A 17,683-nucleotide genomic window follows, 5' to 3' on the forward strand; every position below is an offset into this window, starting at 1 on the left:
AAAATTTCAAATATCTGTCTTATCATAGATTAATTTCACATGAAAATGTTGTAACTCCTAAGCTTTTAACCTAAGAAATGATTTGATGTTTACATTTTGAAGAATTTGTAAAAGTTATCACTCATGTAAGGACATAGTTGTATTTATTCATCACTATTTTGTAAAACTAACTATGTTTTGGCTATAATAAAGCCTTTTTATACTCTCTCTCTCTCTCTCTCTCTCTCTCTCTCTCTCTCTCTCTCTCTCGCCACCCGTGGCTCATACCATTCCTCTTTCTCTTCCGCCCCCCCCTCCTTTGAAACTTACTAACGGACGACCGTTCCTATCCCCGTCTAGCACCCCCTACCCTCTCCCCCCTCCTTTAAAAACTAACGGACGACCGTTCTTATCCCCGTCTAGCACCCCCCTACCCTCTCGCTTTCGGACGGACAAAACTTTCCCATAGAACTCGCTGCTAAGAGAGCTACGCTCGCTTCGCTCAATAAAACACCCCTAACAGTGTCAAATTTCAACTCATTAAAAAGTAAAAAAATTGTGTTAAAACGCTTTGAAACAACACCACAATTTCTTAGAGTGTAGTGCTTAAATAGTTTTGAAAATAGTAGTTAATTAGATCTAAGTTTTTAAAAACAAGGCCCAAAGCAAAATTTTTGATATCTCAAAACTAACATTGAGTTCTTGAGTCTTTTTATCTTCTTAACAAATCAAGAGAAGATTCGTGTGTAAATATCAAATCAATTTATATTGTATTTATCACCTAAAAGAGTCAAATTAAAGATCCAAGATTTATTTGTGGATATGTAGTAGTACAAGCTTTTCTAGTATTGCAGCTCAACGTTTATTCGGGGATCTCAAAATATAGAACAAAAAGGAAAACTAAATAGAGTGAAAACAAAACATGGGCGTGCCCAGCAAAATTCGTCACAAAAGATTTATACAACCCTGGAAAGAGTGTCACAGGTCTGTATAGCTGAGCTGAACAATTAGCTCGAAATTTAAAACGGCATATCAAAACTAAATTAATATTGAAATCTGTTTCAAATTAAAAATAACAGTTGCTTCGTAACGCCTGGTTTCCAAATGTAAATTACTGAAAATTTTAAACCATTTTTGGATCTTATTTGCCCAAAACAGCTTTTTTTCAGGTGGAAATACGGGTACAATTTTAAATAAAAACCCTTCGTGTATAAATAGAGAATTTAAACTCGCCAATTAGTTATGAATAGAAACTAGACTGTTTTGCCAACCATTAGTCATCTAGCTTAGTACGGTTGTCAATTCCTTCTCGTTCCGTTTAAACCTTCTACAGAACATTGCTTGACCTCTTTATTGGCAGTATTCAATGAAACTAGGTGATATCCCAAAAGAAAAAATCCTAAATTCGAAAACATAAAACAAATTAAGGGTAGAAAATCTATCATCCGTTATGGTAAATTAGTAGGGGTCACCAAGTTTGCGATCCTAATGATTAAATGAAACATTTATTAGTGTCGAATATTTATTTTGGACCTTGAATTTTAAATATTCCCGGCTGTTTATGATTGGGTAATAGCTGAAATTCAACGGTACTGCGCGTAGTGATGCGCTGTAAAGTGTAGCGAAAATGAACTATACAAACCGAAATTGCTCCTCCTGTATTTGTATTCTCATTTCTCTACCTATACATCAAAGCTTCCTCTTTCGTTTCGGTAATATCAGTAAGTGACGTAGCTAGGTTATTTTTGGTGGTGGAGCTATAGCCCTCTTACATTCAAAATAACCCCCCCCCCCTCAAATTTTCCGACAGCCCACTCAACAAATAGATCGTAATACCCTCAAAAATTAAGATTAACTTGCTTACTCATCTCCCCTCCTCCAACCCAAATAAAAATCCGACGACTCTACTGCTATAAGTATTTTAGGTATCATATGAGTAAAGTATCCCTCAAATCTATTACGATGAAACATCTATCTTCGTAGACTGTACGCAGATTTTATTGGGCGCGAATTTCCCGCGGTTGTGCACACCTTAGTGTTTTACCTGGCTAAAAACGAGATTATTCACTACCATGTTTTTGCGATTTTGGGAAAATCAACCATTTTGAACCACTCTACTTCCGCGAATAATTATCTAGCTTTTTAGGTTCCCCGGGTTCATTTTATCCTATATAGGTCGTTTATCTAATTTAAAAAATTTATAAAATAAACGGCAATGTTTTCGAACCCCGTGATAATTACTTAGTTATCTTTATCACCAGTATAATCGTGATATTTCCAAAAATTGAATCTCCCAAAATACTTTTTTCTGAGTGAAAATTTGGCTTTCCCACTCAAAAGGTCGATATTATATGTGGTTAAATTTTGAACGAAATTGGGTGATTTGACATGGATTTACATTGATGACAAATATCTTGCCGAAGTACTGCGATTATAGTTATATCATAAGTAACTTAGCTTTTACGTTACTTATGGTTATATTAAAAGAACGGTCTTATATTCCAAACACGCGATACTACCGTTATTTCTAAAAATTCGCTGATTGCTTGAAGAGGTGTTTCCCCGAGCGGCACGAGACAGCTACAGCGTTATTACAAAATTCCTTGCACGCCGTGAAATTTGTCGCTGTCGTAGTATCTCGTAAAAGTAGGGAGTTTCGAAAGAGCTATGGTTAAACAAGAAGGCTGCCTTACTTTCTAGAAAGGTCTACTGTATATTTTACGGATATATTAGGCGCGTTGCCACAGCAACAGAAATAAATCTTTTACTAGACCAAAAAAATATCAATCCAATGGCACTGTTGTTGCAACGTTCGTATAATGATACTATTATTCACGCTCTACTGCAACAAGTAGTCAGGCCGTGTAAACCGAAAACAGGGGAGTGGAAGAAAGCGGTGAAATGAAGTGGGTCACGGAGTTTGAGGCACTCCTCGGTTTGTAAGCTCATTATTCTATAATGAGCTTGATACGAAAGGGTAAACTCTGTTTACTTTTAATGAACTATATACCAGCGTCTCTTGACGGTAATGGCTCTTTACTGCTGAAATAAATACAGAGTTCAGCGTCACCCCTTCGATCAGCCCATTGAATTGTACGTTTCAAAGAATACAGTTAGAAATTAGACTTTTTTCCAAGCTAAAACGTGGACGTCCCTTTTTTTAACATACCCCGACGGTCAGTGGCGTAGCCTGGGGCACCTATCGCACATTCCCTTCCCCGAAACATATGGTTGTATGTACAATTGTGTGCCGTACCCCCCGAATCATAATCCAGCCTACGCTACTGACAATGGTCAACACTGTATCATGGTAATTTGTTAGTAGTTTGTTTAATTTGCACATAGTTACGGCAAAAATATTAACTTGCACTATCTTTAGGCATAATAAAATGATATTTTTAATTTTGCACTTATTTCTTCATTTTTTTCCAAAAAAATTTCCAATAAAGCAAAGAATAACAAAATAAATATCGAAATCTGTGGCACTTAGTAAATATTCCACTTCAAATATCGATGGATTTTGGAATAAACTTCCATTCTGTGGTTTATCTTAGATATATATTAGAAGTCAACCTAATCATATTACACAAACCCGTAGCTTTAACTCTACTAAAGTTATTACGTAATCGATTACAGATTTAGCACTACCAAAGGCTGTACTCACTGTAATCGGTATACAGAATTTAAGGAAGTCGTTAGCTCCTCGGAAATACCAAACAAATGTAGGATTAAGTAAAATTGAGGCATAATGTTTCCAAAATAACAATCTTCAATCACAGCTACAGTCATCTACTTTCCCCTTCTTTTCAATTGGGCAATGAAAAACGTGACTTTTCACCTGCTTTACCATTGGTGGAAATAGCTTAAACATCAAAGATTAGTGGCGCCATCTAATCGGTGGCTGCTCTTAAATATTTTCCTAAATCTACGAAAATTGAAAACCGATATAGTTATTTTTTCAAAGTTTTTATGACAGTCGAAACAAAGGCATTCTCGGATATCGTTTTCACTCTTCTAATTATCGCTGACAAAGAGCACGTGTTCGCCGATTTTCATAAAATATCGGTACGCTAAGGTGGTTAAGTTGCATATCACGCATAGGAATGTTACAGTTGATCAACGCTATCTAACGGACTGTTTTCCGAAAAAAATGTCTGACATACAAAAAAAAATGTTAGTCCTGAAATAAAGTGTTTCTGATTTTGATGAGCTGGTTAGTAAGCATTTGCCAACGGTGACGCTCCATCATTTAGAAATATGTTTTGAAACGTCACTTTTTGAGCTCTATTTCTTAAAAGGATTAGAAATAAATAATCCCCATCTAAGCTCCACAGATACATGTAATTAAGTTGAGACAAATTTAGATTCCTATCAGAAACCATTTCTTTATAGAAGTATTGTTGCATATGTTCCCTTTAAATACGCTCTAGGAATTAAATTGAACCCACGAAACGAAACCTTTTGGATGCATTTTTCTTGTTTATATATAACTAGTACATTATATATTTCTAACGAGAGAGGCAACCATTTAATGTATTAAAATGAAATCATTATCTTCGAACGATCGAGGCAGCTAACAATGAGCCTGAATTTCGAGTCATATTACGGAGGTATACACCGCATCACGGCCTGAAATATCGGCTGTTTTAGTCTGCCTAAGGATGTAAAACGTCAAAATTAAACCTTGAAATGAATTTAATTATTCATAAACCATGTTGACAAGATTTAATTGCTTTAGAAAATTACAATATGACATATTTCGCTCGGAACTTTTAGAACGAGAACAAATATATTTCAGTTTTTCTGAAATATCAATTACGGAAAGTTAAAAACATCGTTCAACTTGTAACCTTTACAGTTTATTTACCACGTTTTATCAAAATAATGGTGATGGATTGATTACTTTCGTTATTTCTTAAGAGACAAGTGAAATCGTGTGAGAGCCAAGCACCTGTAGGCTGTGAGGAATGTCATGTTTACAGATTCCCCAGTTTTCACGGCGATGAAAATAACCGAATTAAAATTTAAGTAGCTCCTAACACTTCTCTTTCACACGTACGTCGGGTATACTATTCATTTCTTTAGAATGGTTTGCAGTAAACATCTCTTTTTTCCCCCAGAATTGAGTCATTTTTCACAGCAATGGTTTTCCTTTGAAAGGTATAGAATCATATGTAACATAATAATAATAACTTATAATAATGCAATAATTGGTGAAGAATTTCACTATAAGTTGCAATGGGCTGCTCACATATAGGGCACTCTGAATGTTTATTAAAGTTTTACTGATATCGGCAGATCTCCGAGGATAGCCAGAGTTCCTACACAGTACTGATGAGCCCCAAAAGGGCGAAACCGGTCTACTGTTGGAATCTCTGGCCTAAATTTTGACTTTTAATTTAAATACATATGTTAGTAGCCAATAGCAGAAAAAACTCAATGGGGAGGGGGGCACTAAAAGACATCTTGAACTATGGGTGTAATAACAAATCATCAAGTCACATTCAAAGCCCCCGCGCCCCCCATATGTATCCGCCACTGGCCAATAACTCTCATAACTACTAGGATTAGTAAAAAAGGTTAAAATCTAACGTAGTCCACCTTTTTTTTGGTTCGTGGTGAAACAAACCGTTAGTGAAGATTTTTAAATGGAATAAAGGTGCAGTGTCATAGAAGTTATAATAAACTCTCTCTGCGTGAAATAATCCAATTTTACATTCTAACTATGTTAGAAACGTTAAACATTAATGATAGGAAAAATAATACAAAAGTGTATTTATTTAAAAACTAGATTTTGCTATGACTAATGAAATCAGTGCACGATAACGGAGATACAATACCTTTGTTGAGCCTGAAAATCCATTTTCTTCTGTTCTTTTTTTTTCTCACAGATCTTCGGAGAGCCCCGCACTTCCAAATTGGGCTTCTATCAAACCGGAAGTATGTTTTGGAGATGACACTTATATTCGACCAAACCGAAGTAAATAAATATTAAGTTCCTTTTTACATGAAAATTCTTACTAATGGGTTCGTGTTACCACTGAATTTCTTACTGACCAAAAAGTTAAACAATAACAATTTTTAGACGCTTTCAATCGAGAGGTCCGCCATTTAAGAAAAAAGCGTACAAGATTCGGAATCAAGGAATCTTAGAGATGATTCTCGTTGATCGCAACTTTGATGCGGAATCTTTTACTACAATCCTGGCGGAGGCATTAACAGCGTTACCTGATGGTTCGGTAGATGAGTTGTGGCTCTTCATTCGGCGCTGCTTGACTTCCACCCTTGATCAATACGCCCCAACTATATCGCGACGTTGTTCTCTGAATAATCCACCATGGTTCACTTCAACATTCCGCAGACTGTCGTACCATCATGATCACCATAGATCGCGTCGTACTGGAATGAATTCGGAATTCCACAACGAACGATATCGAATGTATAGAAATATGGTTCATAACCAACTCAAATCCTCTAAAAAATCCTATATTAGATGCGAAGTAGAACGCTGCAAAGGAAACTCCCGTCTCTTAAGGAAGACGTTCAAGAAACATCTTACAACTCCCCGATTGCCAATATCACGGTTATTTATAATGATAACTTGTATCTTTAACCTCGTTGAAGATATTTTATATGCTCTTTCAAATGGATTATACGTTGGTGTTGTCTTCCTCGATGTCGCCAAGGCTTTTGATTCTGTAGATCACCAAATTCTTCTACATACTTTGCAACGTCTAGGCTTTTCTTCATCGACGTTATTATGGTTCGAATCCTATTTAACTGGGCGAAAACAATTTGTAACCGTTGATGTGCATTCGTCTGGCCACATGGACTCGATGGTTGGGGTCCCCCAGGGAAGCGTTCTTGGTCCATTATTGTTTTCATTGCACATTAACAACATTTGTCGGCAGTTGGAAAATAGCGTCACCCATCTCTTCGCTGACGACTATGCCACTTTAACCATATCCAATTCGCCAACTGAGCTCCTAAGGAAGATGGATTGCGATGTTCTAAATATGGACGGCGCCTATGAGAACTTGCACTTATCGCTCCAAAAGAATAAATCAGTGTTTATGTTGTTCCCCCATTTCAAAACATACAAGAGTTACCTGAAAGTGGAGTTTCTCGAGTTACTTCCGTCAAATATTTGGGAGTTTATCTTGACGAAGGGCTCAACTTTTGCACCCACGCTGATTATGTATCGAAAAAGGTAAATCAGCGCCTATGGTGTATTCGAACTTTGAAACCATCCTTGGATGTGTCATTGCTTAACATTCTGTACAAGTCTTTGGTACGACCGCTATTCGACTATGGAGACATATTTTATCACGCTGCCTCGGAACACCGCCTCGGATCTCTTTAAATTATTCAAAACAGAGCCGCCAAAACTGTCCTTGGTGCTAGCCGGCGGTCTTCCGCTACGCAAGCTCGTACTACCGTAAAGTGGTTAACACTTAAGCAACGCTATGTTTTTCACCTCTTAATGTTCATGTTCAAGGTTTATATTAACCAAGTACCGCAATACGTCATTAACCATTTTAAATCAGTCTCCACCGTTCATAATTATTCTACTCGCACAATTGCAATTTTGTTTTACCTGGAAAATCTGCCATCCACAATCGATCCAGGGGTATTTATTTGTGGAATTCCCTTCCTTCGCGCTTGTTTCCAGAAAACTTAACATTATCTCAGTTTAAACGTGAAATTTTTAATTTTGTAATTACCTTAAAACTGTAACTTATTTTTGTTTGTATTTTTATCCACGGACCCAGTTGGAAATCAGTCCTTTGACTGAATTGGATATCCGAATAAAGCCTTATTAATATTATTATTATTCCAAAAATTATTTTTTCCTTTTGATTCCGTGATTTCGCCTTGATTCCATGACTCCATTTTGATTCTTTCATAATCCAAATTGTTTTTTTCTGATTTCACTTTCAATTCCGTGGATTTCTTCAAAAAACCGTTGATTCTGCTTGATTTCGAGATTCTGCTAAGATTCCCAATAATCACAATTTTACTTAAATTCCGTATTTCCTAATTGATTCCTCATACTCTTAGTTGATTCTGATTAAGGTTATTTCTTGGTTTATATTTAAAGGGAACAGGAAATGCAATATTTTTCATTTCAAGGGGTCCGCAACCTACGTTGCAGCATTTGAAATTATCAGTTTGAAAATGATGTTTTGTATCCCTCCACCGGCATCAGCGTTCACTACGTATTCTAACTACACCCAATTTTTACCATTTTTCTGCAAATTATTCTACACATCCCTTTAAAATGATACTACATAAAATAAAACGTGGGTTCAAACTTCACCTCTCTCGGAAGACATACAATCCCCCCACCATCCCCACCGGCCTTGGAAGGCTAACGCCCCATCCCCACACCGACCTCGTTATGGATTTGTAAACTAGGTTGCAAACAAAAGAAAAAAAGACGAAGAAGCAAATCTCAGTGGCGCGATCGAGCGGGCGCGATTCTGATTAATATCCTCCCAGATTAACCGAAAAAGAATTCATCACTAGAGTTTGATTCCCAAGGTGACTCCACGATTCTGGTATGATTCCTCAGATGATTCAATGATTCGAATTTGATACCCTGTAAGATTTCATGATTCTGTTATGATTCTAGATCCAAAGATGATTCTTTGATTCCTGAAAAATTTAAGATTCCCGCCCAGATTCCTGTAATTCGGAATAGGGGAATCAGGTCCTGTACATGATTTCTTGAAGTGGCGGACCCCTCGCTTTCAATACACCTCTATGTCAGCTTCCTCTGAGCCACTTTAAATTTTGTACGCATACATTTTTCTGTAAACGGAAAACGAGTATTTGTATTATTTCAGATAACCCTATAAAAGTATTTGTGGCAATCAACATCATCGATTTATTTGATGTCAGTGAAGAGAAAATGGTAAAATGCATATTTTCCCTATCAGCACATGTTATGTAAACATACCATAACCACTCATAAGTGTTCCTCTGTATAGCATATCTTTAAAAAAATTCAACGAGAACGGGTTTCAAACGGAGAGACGTAACATATCATAAGTGTAAAAAATAACCTTTAACACTTGTGCACGATAAAATTTCGTTGTATCTCTTTTATTATTTTTTTATATTTTTGCACAAGAAAAATAACTATTTTCAAATAATAATATTATAAGTAAACTGTATATCTTAAAAGATTTATATATTATTTGTACTTTTGAAAAAGTATACGGAATTTCTCCAGTCACCGGTACATGAATTCCGAGTCCTTTCAGTCGCCGTTACAATGTTTCACTTTCCCAACACCCATTTCCTAATCAAAAATATTGATGACACGTTCAAAAAGGTTTAATTACGAAAAATACATGAAAATTAGTTTACATATCATAGATGTGTTATTCTAATTATAACTTGTGTCACAGTTCCAAAAAGGTGATTTTTGTAATAGTGACTAAATACGACTAAATAGGAATAATAATAAGTGAATTGATTGTTTCACCTTAAAAATTTCAGGAATTTGGATTACAGACGTCTATTTATGAGATTTGGAAAGATCCGATTTTGAAATTAAACAATCTAAATTTGAGTAATCCAATCAATGTGCCGACCTCTTTCTCAAAATGCATTTGGAAACCGGATATGATATTTTCCAACAGTAAAGACTCCCATCTCTTCGACGTTACCATCCCGAATTCCAACCTCAAAATACTCCCAGACGGCTTCATCCTTCGCTATAGCAGGTATGTTATCTTCGATGGCTGTGAAACAACAGTAAGACGGTTCCCAGGCCCGTAGCCAGGATTTTTCAGTTGAGGGGGCCTGAAAAATTCCTCAGGGGGCACGCTCAGTGGCGTACCGAGGGTTTGTGGCGCCCGGTTCAAAATGTGTATATGGCGCCCGCAATTAAAGTAAATTAGGAACAAGTGTTCTTTACACACTACTTTAATTATATTGAAATATAAATGATTTAATTATATTCAAATATAAATGATTTAAACACGATGAATTTACTGGATTTAGAAGCCTCTACATCGGCATCTCTTTTCCTTTTTCCGATAATAATCGCCATTCGCTTTACGTTACACTACTAAAACACTTTTATTTAAAGTTAGGAACTGTGTCAATAATAGTCCTGTTTTTAAAAATTGTAACTTTTTTTATAAATAGGACTATTACTGACACTGTTCCTAACTTTTACCGTTTGTTGTATTTTACCAAAACTAACGTGAAAGGCCTAGTTTTTTTTTAATTACTAATATGTTAGGCACATTCATAGAGATAGAAAAGAAATAGGCACTATTGTATCTGGCGAAGTTGACTGCGAGTGCCGACCCCCTTTTCGCCATGTAGGATGCCATGAGATGGGCAGATTACGTGGCGCCATCGACGCGCGGTGAAATGAAATACATTATGCCTTTTGGAAAATCAACTGTCATTTGATGTAAATAAAGGAAGGCGTTGCAAATTCTGCCCATCTCCGCTTTCATACATGTGTGGGGGGGGATGAATTTTCCCGGTCAAAAACAGGGGTGTCTTAACGCGAAAATATTCCCTCTATTTCTTTTCAGTTTTCTATCTCTATGGGCACATAGAATAGTTCTGCTATAATAACTTTTATAATAAACGATAATCATGTAACAATAGCACAAATATAAACTTAAGCCCAGTTCACACTATACAATTAAATATGACACTTAATTGTAAGCAAGAAAATTGTATAGTGTGAACAGAAAAATTGTAACAATAACTCCCACTTTTTCTGTTAACACTATACAATTTTCTTGCTTACAATAAGTTGGATACCATTAAGTGGTCCAATTAAATATATAGTGTGAACTGGGCTTTACTTTCAATCGATTGCCCCAATTTGGGTTTTGTTTTGATTGTTTGTTACGAACTTTAAAAATATTAAGTAACAGAAACTGACACCTAATAGATTAGTACCTATAATTATCTGCTGAATTCTTGATAAAATTCTTTATAAAAGTAAGAGAAATCTACATAATGGTCTTTCGATATAGACTACATTCTAAATTGACGGTTTGGACTAATTTCACAACAAACAAGTTGCTTTTCTTCCTTACTTCTTACGTCGTTGGTTCTGTTCTACCGATAATTTAATATTATATACTGATTAAATTGCCAACGAGATCGAATAAAGATAAGTCCATAGACATAATAAATAAATAGACACCTTACGCGGAGTTTGATTTGCCAAAAATATACGGGAGCGATAACTAGCAGACAACCGGTATTTGTTCCGTATTCCTGTGGTACCACGTTTAAGCGACGCCTGTCGATTAGGCGAGAAAATACAAAATCATCACGTGACACATGTTCGTGTTTGTAATCTTTTAGGTACTCTGACGTGATTCGCGAATTTTTTGGCTGTGAGAATTTAAAATAAGGTAAATTTTTATTATAATTTTTAAATAAGTCAATTAATTCTTTAAAAACCCAAATAAAAAGCAGCAGATGATCTTATAATTAAAAACAAAATATTCTAATTGCGAAATGATATTTTGTCAAAGGCTTAAGTAACTATTCGGTTTGTTGTGGTTATGGCTTGTTATGGGAATATTCTGAGATTCTAAATTGTAAACAAAAGTAAATGGAATTTTGATGAAAAGGATGATTCTACCTTGGATTAATAATGATTCTACTAAAGGTATGTAGCTATTGTCCTTGAAATAAAATTAGCTTTGACAATTTAAGTCTGATGGCTTGACCCTTCATTTCTAGATTTTTGTCCTTCGCTAATTTGTGGAGTCTGAGCTTGCAATATAAATTAATAACTTTCTTAATGATGATGTTCGATTCCAACTTCAGGATCAAACATGTTCGTGGTGATCTGGTAGGTTTCCCTTATCTAAACCTACAATACTTTCTCAATGGACAATTGCTGTAAATCGCGACACATTCAAATCATGATTTAATTTGTAATGATCACTTTTTAGAACGGGATATACAAATTGTAAATGGCAAAAGGTGGGTCACACCAAAAGCCATTCCAACTCTGGTTTGGTTTCCATAGAATTAAAACAAGTAACAAAAGTCTAAATAATTTTTTTATTTAATTTAAAGAAATTACATCCAGTTGAAAGTGAAATAGAAAAAACCGGTGATGCTAACTTCTCACCTTTAAATTTTGACCAAGGATCATTTCGTGTAGGTTTAATTATGTTATTATAATTTGAGTAAGATCTCCTTGGTTTTTAGCCAATTTTGTTTAGTTGTTATGAAGAGATATTCCTCTCTCTATAAAAGAAATGTAGTCTTGCTAGAACTTGCTGTATTACGAAATATTGTTGGCATGGACATCTTACCAGATCACCACGAACATGTTTGATCCTGAAGTTGGAATCGAACATCATCATTAAGAAAGTTATTAATTTATATTGCAAGCTCAGACTCCACAAATTAGCGAAGGACAAAAATCTAGAAATGAAGGGTCAAGCCATCAGACTTAAATTGTCAAAGCTAATTTTTTTTCAAGGACAATAGCTACATACTTTTAGTAGAATCATTATTAATCCAAGGTAGAATCATCCTTTTCATCAAAATTCCATTTACTTTTGTTTACAATTTAGAATCTCAGAATATTCCCATAACAAGCCCTAACCACAACAAACCGGATAGTTACTTAAGCCTTTGACAAAATATCATTTCGCAATTAGAATTTTTTGTTTTTAATTATAAGATCATCTGCTGCTTTTTATTTGGGTTTTGAAAGAATTAATTGACTTATTTAAAAATTATAATAAAAATTTACCTTATTTTAAATTCTCACAGCCAAAATATTCGCGAATCACGTCAGAGTACCTAAAAGATTACAAACACGAAGATGTGTGACGTGTCACGTGATGATTTTGTATTTTCTCGCCTAATCGACAGGCGTCGCTTAAACGTGGTACCACAGGAATACGGAACAAACACCGGTTGTCTGCTAGTTATCGCTCCCGTATTTACCCCCCGTAGAATCTTGGGTCTATTTCTTTATTATGTCTATGGATAAGTCTGTTCTTCGACAGTGTTTTTTTAAAGCCGTTGTAAACTTGAGAACTACGCGGAGGGAATAAAGTGAAATACGCCGCCATTAATAGTTGGATAACTTGGATACAACTGAATACACGATGACGACGAAAATTAGCAGTTAGACTACAGTGCTACGGGAAATTAACCTTAGTTAGTATAGTCAAACAATATTTGTACCAGATTACGTCCCATATTATTGTTTCTGCTACAGCTTAAACTTTCAACTTGGCGCACGGTGAAGGAAACTAATATAGTAAAGCGAGGTACACGAAAAGTAATAATATATTTTGTACAGTTGGACTGAACTAAATATAATATGTAAATAGGACATATTTTATTGATTTTGTTTACTTACTTTGAAATTTTTCTAGGGGCACAATTATATTTTAAGGGGGCACCGAGACTTTTTGAGGGGGCACCACGGGGCACTCTCAGATTTTGTTGAGGGGGAACAAATTATTTTTGAGGGGGCCAGGCCCCCTCAGGCCCCCTCGCTGGCTACGGGCCTGACGGTTCCTATTGTACATAAGTCATTTTTAGGAACATGTCCTAACAGGAGAACAGGCAAATCAATCCTAGCGTAGATAAGGGGTTTAAAACCTTTTCCCTATGACCAATTGATTAAATAACTAAGACTGGGCTTTCTTTTTAAGGTACCGGTTGAAAATCAGTTGCCAAATGCATTTTCAAAATTATCCAATGGATAGTCAGAATTGCCGGCTAGTTATATCTTTATGTGAGTAAGTGAACCTTGGGAGTTCATTCTCATAGTCTAATCCAGGCGCGGCTTCAGATAAACATTTGGGGTAACGTCACATTGATATTGTCCGAGCCAGGGCCGCCGGAAGGTGTGGGTATAGTGGGTAACACTACCCACACGGTAAATTCCAAGTGGGTATTTTACCCACTTGGAATTCGGGGATGGCGGAGCTTCCTCCATCTAAAATTCGAAGAGATTGGCAAAGCAATGCCCACTTGGCGAAATGAAAATTTTTATATTCTATTCCAGCATTTGGAAAAATAATGCTCAAATTGAAAATGGTTTCATATTTTTCTACACTTGATGTCTTGAACAATTCGTCTAGTACTCTAGATGTCAAATTTTGTTTAGAAACCGACTTCTCGAGTATCGCACTACGCATATCTTCATAGTTTCTAAGGAACTGTTTCGTCAACCTCCTAGATTTATTGTATTATTTTTACGAGGAATGTTTGTTTAAAAACATAGCTACGTCTCGCGTCGTGCTATCGTTTGTATCTCAAATTCTATTAACTGAGGGAATAACTGAGGACCGTGTTTTACAATTTAACGGTTAGTTTGTTTAACAAATTTTAAAACTTCAGAGATTCAGGTAATGATTTGTGGTATAATTTTCATACTATTATATTTTTAATGTGTTTAAGAACGGTGAACGATTTCGGAACTTTCGATTAAAAGCTATTATATTTTCTGGAGAGGCTCTCCCCCCTACCGGCCGAACACCACCTGCCGGCCCTGGTCCGAGCGATTGAAGCGACCGGAGCTTTCTTCTCATACAGCTTCATATATATCTTCAGCGGTTTGAGGGAGGCATGCCCCCATGGCGCCCCTCTGGATCCGCGCCTGGTCTGATACTTCCCTGGGGGTATACCACTCCTTAGGGTTCCATTTGGCCCACTCGGATGAGGGTGGGTGAAAAACGTGCGCTAAGGGGGCTCAAGTGATGTAAAAGAGCGCATGCTATGTAAGCGATAGTTTCACATAATCTTTGACTACAATATATCCCTATATATTTAAGTGTATAGCAACCTAGATGAGGTTACTTTGCACTGGTTTGGAGAAAGTGGTACGCCAAAATACGCCGAAGCATTTCATAATGTGACAGTCTACAAAGGAGCTCAACCTTTGCAGTTTTCCATGGGACCTCCGAAACTACGCCACACAGAAAAACCGCGATTAACTGGTAATTCACAATGATTCTTGACGAGCTCTATAAATAATTCCACATTTTTTTTAATTTAAAGGTAACAGCAGTAGCCTCCTTTGCAAATTCAATTTCGCTCGCCATATCACAGCCAGTGTAATTAACACGTACATCCCAAGTTCGTTGGTCGTAAGTCTATCGTGGGTGTCCTTTTGGATTGAACCAGACGCGGTCCCTGGAAGGGTGACACTCGGCGTTACTGCTCTTTTAACCTTGGCCACGGAAATCGTGCACGCACGAAGCCTGCTTCCTCCCGTGGACTATATGACGGCCATGGATGTGTGGCTATTCGGTTGCCTTCTGATGGTCTTCTCTTCTTTGATAGAGTTCACCCTTGCCTACTCGCTCACTAGAAAACTAGATGCAATTCACACAAAGGTAGGATTTTTCTAAAACAATTCTTGAAGAACTTTTTTATTTAAAGTTGCGTTATTTCTTAAAGGCGCAGTCAGCAACTATTGTACCTGGAGCTTGGACCACCGAAGGTGAAGTGAAGACGGAATCCAGTCGCCCTCCTACATCACATGGAACTAACTTAGAGCCAACATTATGCAAAGACTGTACCTTGAAGTCGCAAAAACTAGGTTGGACTTTACTGGTGGTAGTGAATGTGGGCAATCAGTTGGTGGAGATTCCAAGTGGATGGAAGCTTCAAACCGCTAAGGACACGAAGACTACGCGTAGAACGAATATATTTGATATAATGTCACGTTTCTTGTTCCCAATAACGTTGTTGTTATTTGGCATTGTGTATTGGTCTTACTATGGCTCCCAAATAGTAGCGCTGGACGATGTTGATTTTGTTTGATAGAAATATGAAAAACAAATTCTTATAAAAACTAAACGTTTTTGGGAATGATTGATAGCGAAAAGTACCCATGTTACTTAAAGATTTTCAAGGAGTATGTCAGGGATGATCTACAACTTTCTCAATCACACTTTTTATCTACTAGGCACCAATCTATGACAAACATTTTTGAAAGAACATTCGTATCATTAAAAAAGTTTTTAAAAATATCAATATTTTCTTGTGTTGGCTCCAGAGCAATGGCTCTATTAACCAAATTCTGATTGAATTTCCATGTTAAATTATTTTAAACGAGGCGAGCATCCGACCACAAAACATTTGTGAACCAGATTTTCCTACAAATTCATTGAAGAATTAACTTAAATTATTCTTAAATATGCCAATATTTTTATGAAATAAATTTCCTATTTAAAGAAGGGTGTCCAAAAAGCTTATAATTTTAAAATAAAAGTTGACTTCTCCAAATACGAACGTGTAAAACCAGACTAGGACACGTAGATAAGAAGTCTTGCAAGAATACGGTATTTTTCTCTTTATGAGTTTATGAACCAGGAATAAAAACTAGGGCAAGATTTGAACGAATGCTTTAGTGGTAGTTTAGAACAAACATTTAAAAGACCTTGGCTTCTTTTCACCTTTTCTTGGACTCTAAAACGTTTTATTCGCCTATTCCAGGGATCAGATTGACTTTGCCCCATCAACTATTCACTTGTTCTGGACGAGGGGTAAGACACTCAAGAACTCAGGTGTACATTTGCTATTGGAACTCTTATGAACTCCCGCGAACTCCCGATAACTCTAAAGAACTCTCCTCGAACTCCCGCGAATTCTCAAGACCTCCCACGAACTCTCCTCAAACTCCCTCGAACTCCCCTCGAACTCTCGCGAACTCTCCTCGATCTCTTTTCGAACTCCCAAGAGTTCTTTCCTTTTCTGGCGAACTCTCCTCGAAATCTTCATGAATTCTTACGGGTAGTATTACTGCTTGTCTAACTTAAAACCAGGTTACGCAGGTCGAGCAGCGGGTCGAGCTTCCGCACTCTCTCCGATTTTTAAATGAAGAAATTATTTAATTATCTACATGCCATAATTAAAAAAGCATTTCGATTATATTTTAAAGTTCCCAGATTACATTTCATATGCTTCAGGTTAAATTTTAGAGGCCTTAGATTTAAATTTTAGAGGCCACTAATTTAAAACTTTTGGAGGCCCATAATTTTAAAATGTAGAGCCCCTTTGAAACTTTCAGGTAGGCCTATTACTGGCGCCGCTCCTGAGTCTCACTCTCCTTGTCTACTCCTTTTAAGCATTGCTTTCCATTTTTTAACTCTTCACACTCTAATAAAGTCGACGTCATGTGCTTTCCCCCTTATGAGTTCGGAGGAGGCGCGGGAGGAGGTGAAGGTTTGACCAGTTTTTCGAGAGAGAGTGAAAAATGTTTATCTGGCAAACACGTAAGAATTTGGGAGCAGACGAATTTTGGGAGAGGAGCTCGCTGCTCGAGTTACCGTCTCACCGAGCGTAGTTGCTAGCATGGGCTCAACTATTTTTCGGCTATCTACGCCGTATTTCTTGTTTTAAAAGATATTCGTAATAAATTTATGATGGTAGATAAGAAAAATACTAGTAAAAAAATACACGTTTAAAAAAAACTTATCTCAAGAAAATATTCTTACTTTTACAAATAGAGACACAGCAGATATTCCCCCCTTTTCCCATGTTTTTATTTTTTTAGTTATAGTAATAGTACGATTTTCTGGCTAAAGCCTAAAATAATTGGTACAAAAATTGTCTTATTTCCAGCTCATATAAAGACTGGACATAAGCCAAGTTCTCTTTAACCAAAGAATAACAGATGTTTTTAGTCCTGCTGAACTAGCTCTAAAGTCTGTTCGAATGTTTG

General features: G+C 36.5%; 1 protein-coding gene across 1 annotated transcript; it reads left to right on the forward strand.

The window, feature by feature from the left end:
* Window positions 1–9,586: 9,586 nt before the first annotated feature.
* Window positions 9,587–16,060, forward strand: LOC149947202 (glycine receptor subunit alpha-2-like). The gene is made up of 5 exons (XM_090172753.1): window positions 9,587–9,713; window positions 13,662–13,744; window positions 14,787–14,951; window positions 15,013–15,350; window positions 15,415–16,060. Exons 1-5 carry the CDS (start codon window positions 9,613–9,615, stop codon window positions 15,778–15,780), a joined length of 1,053 nt encoding a protein of 350 aa, XP_090028879.1. The 5' UTR covers window positions 9,587–9,612; the 3' UTR covers window positions 15,781–16,060.
* Window positions 16,061–17,683: the final 1,623 nt, after the last annotated feature.

Source organism: Leiobunum rupestre, chromosome 4, assembly GCF_980474605.1.
Source record: "Leiobunum rupestre chromosome 4, qqLeiRupe1.1.hap1, whole genome shotgun sequence".
Classification (NCBI taxonomy): Eukaryota; Metazoa; Arthropoda; class Arachnida; order Opiliones; family Sclerosomatidae; genus Leiobunum; species Leiobunum rupestre.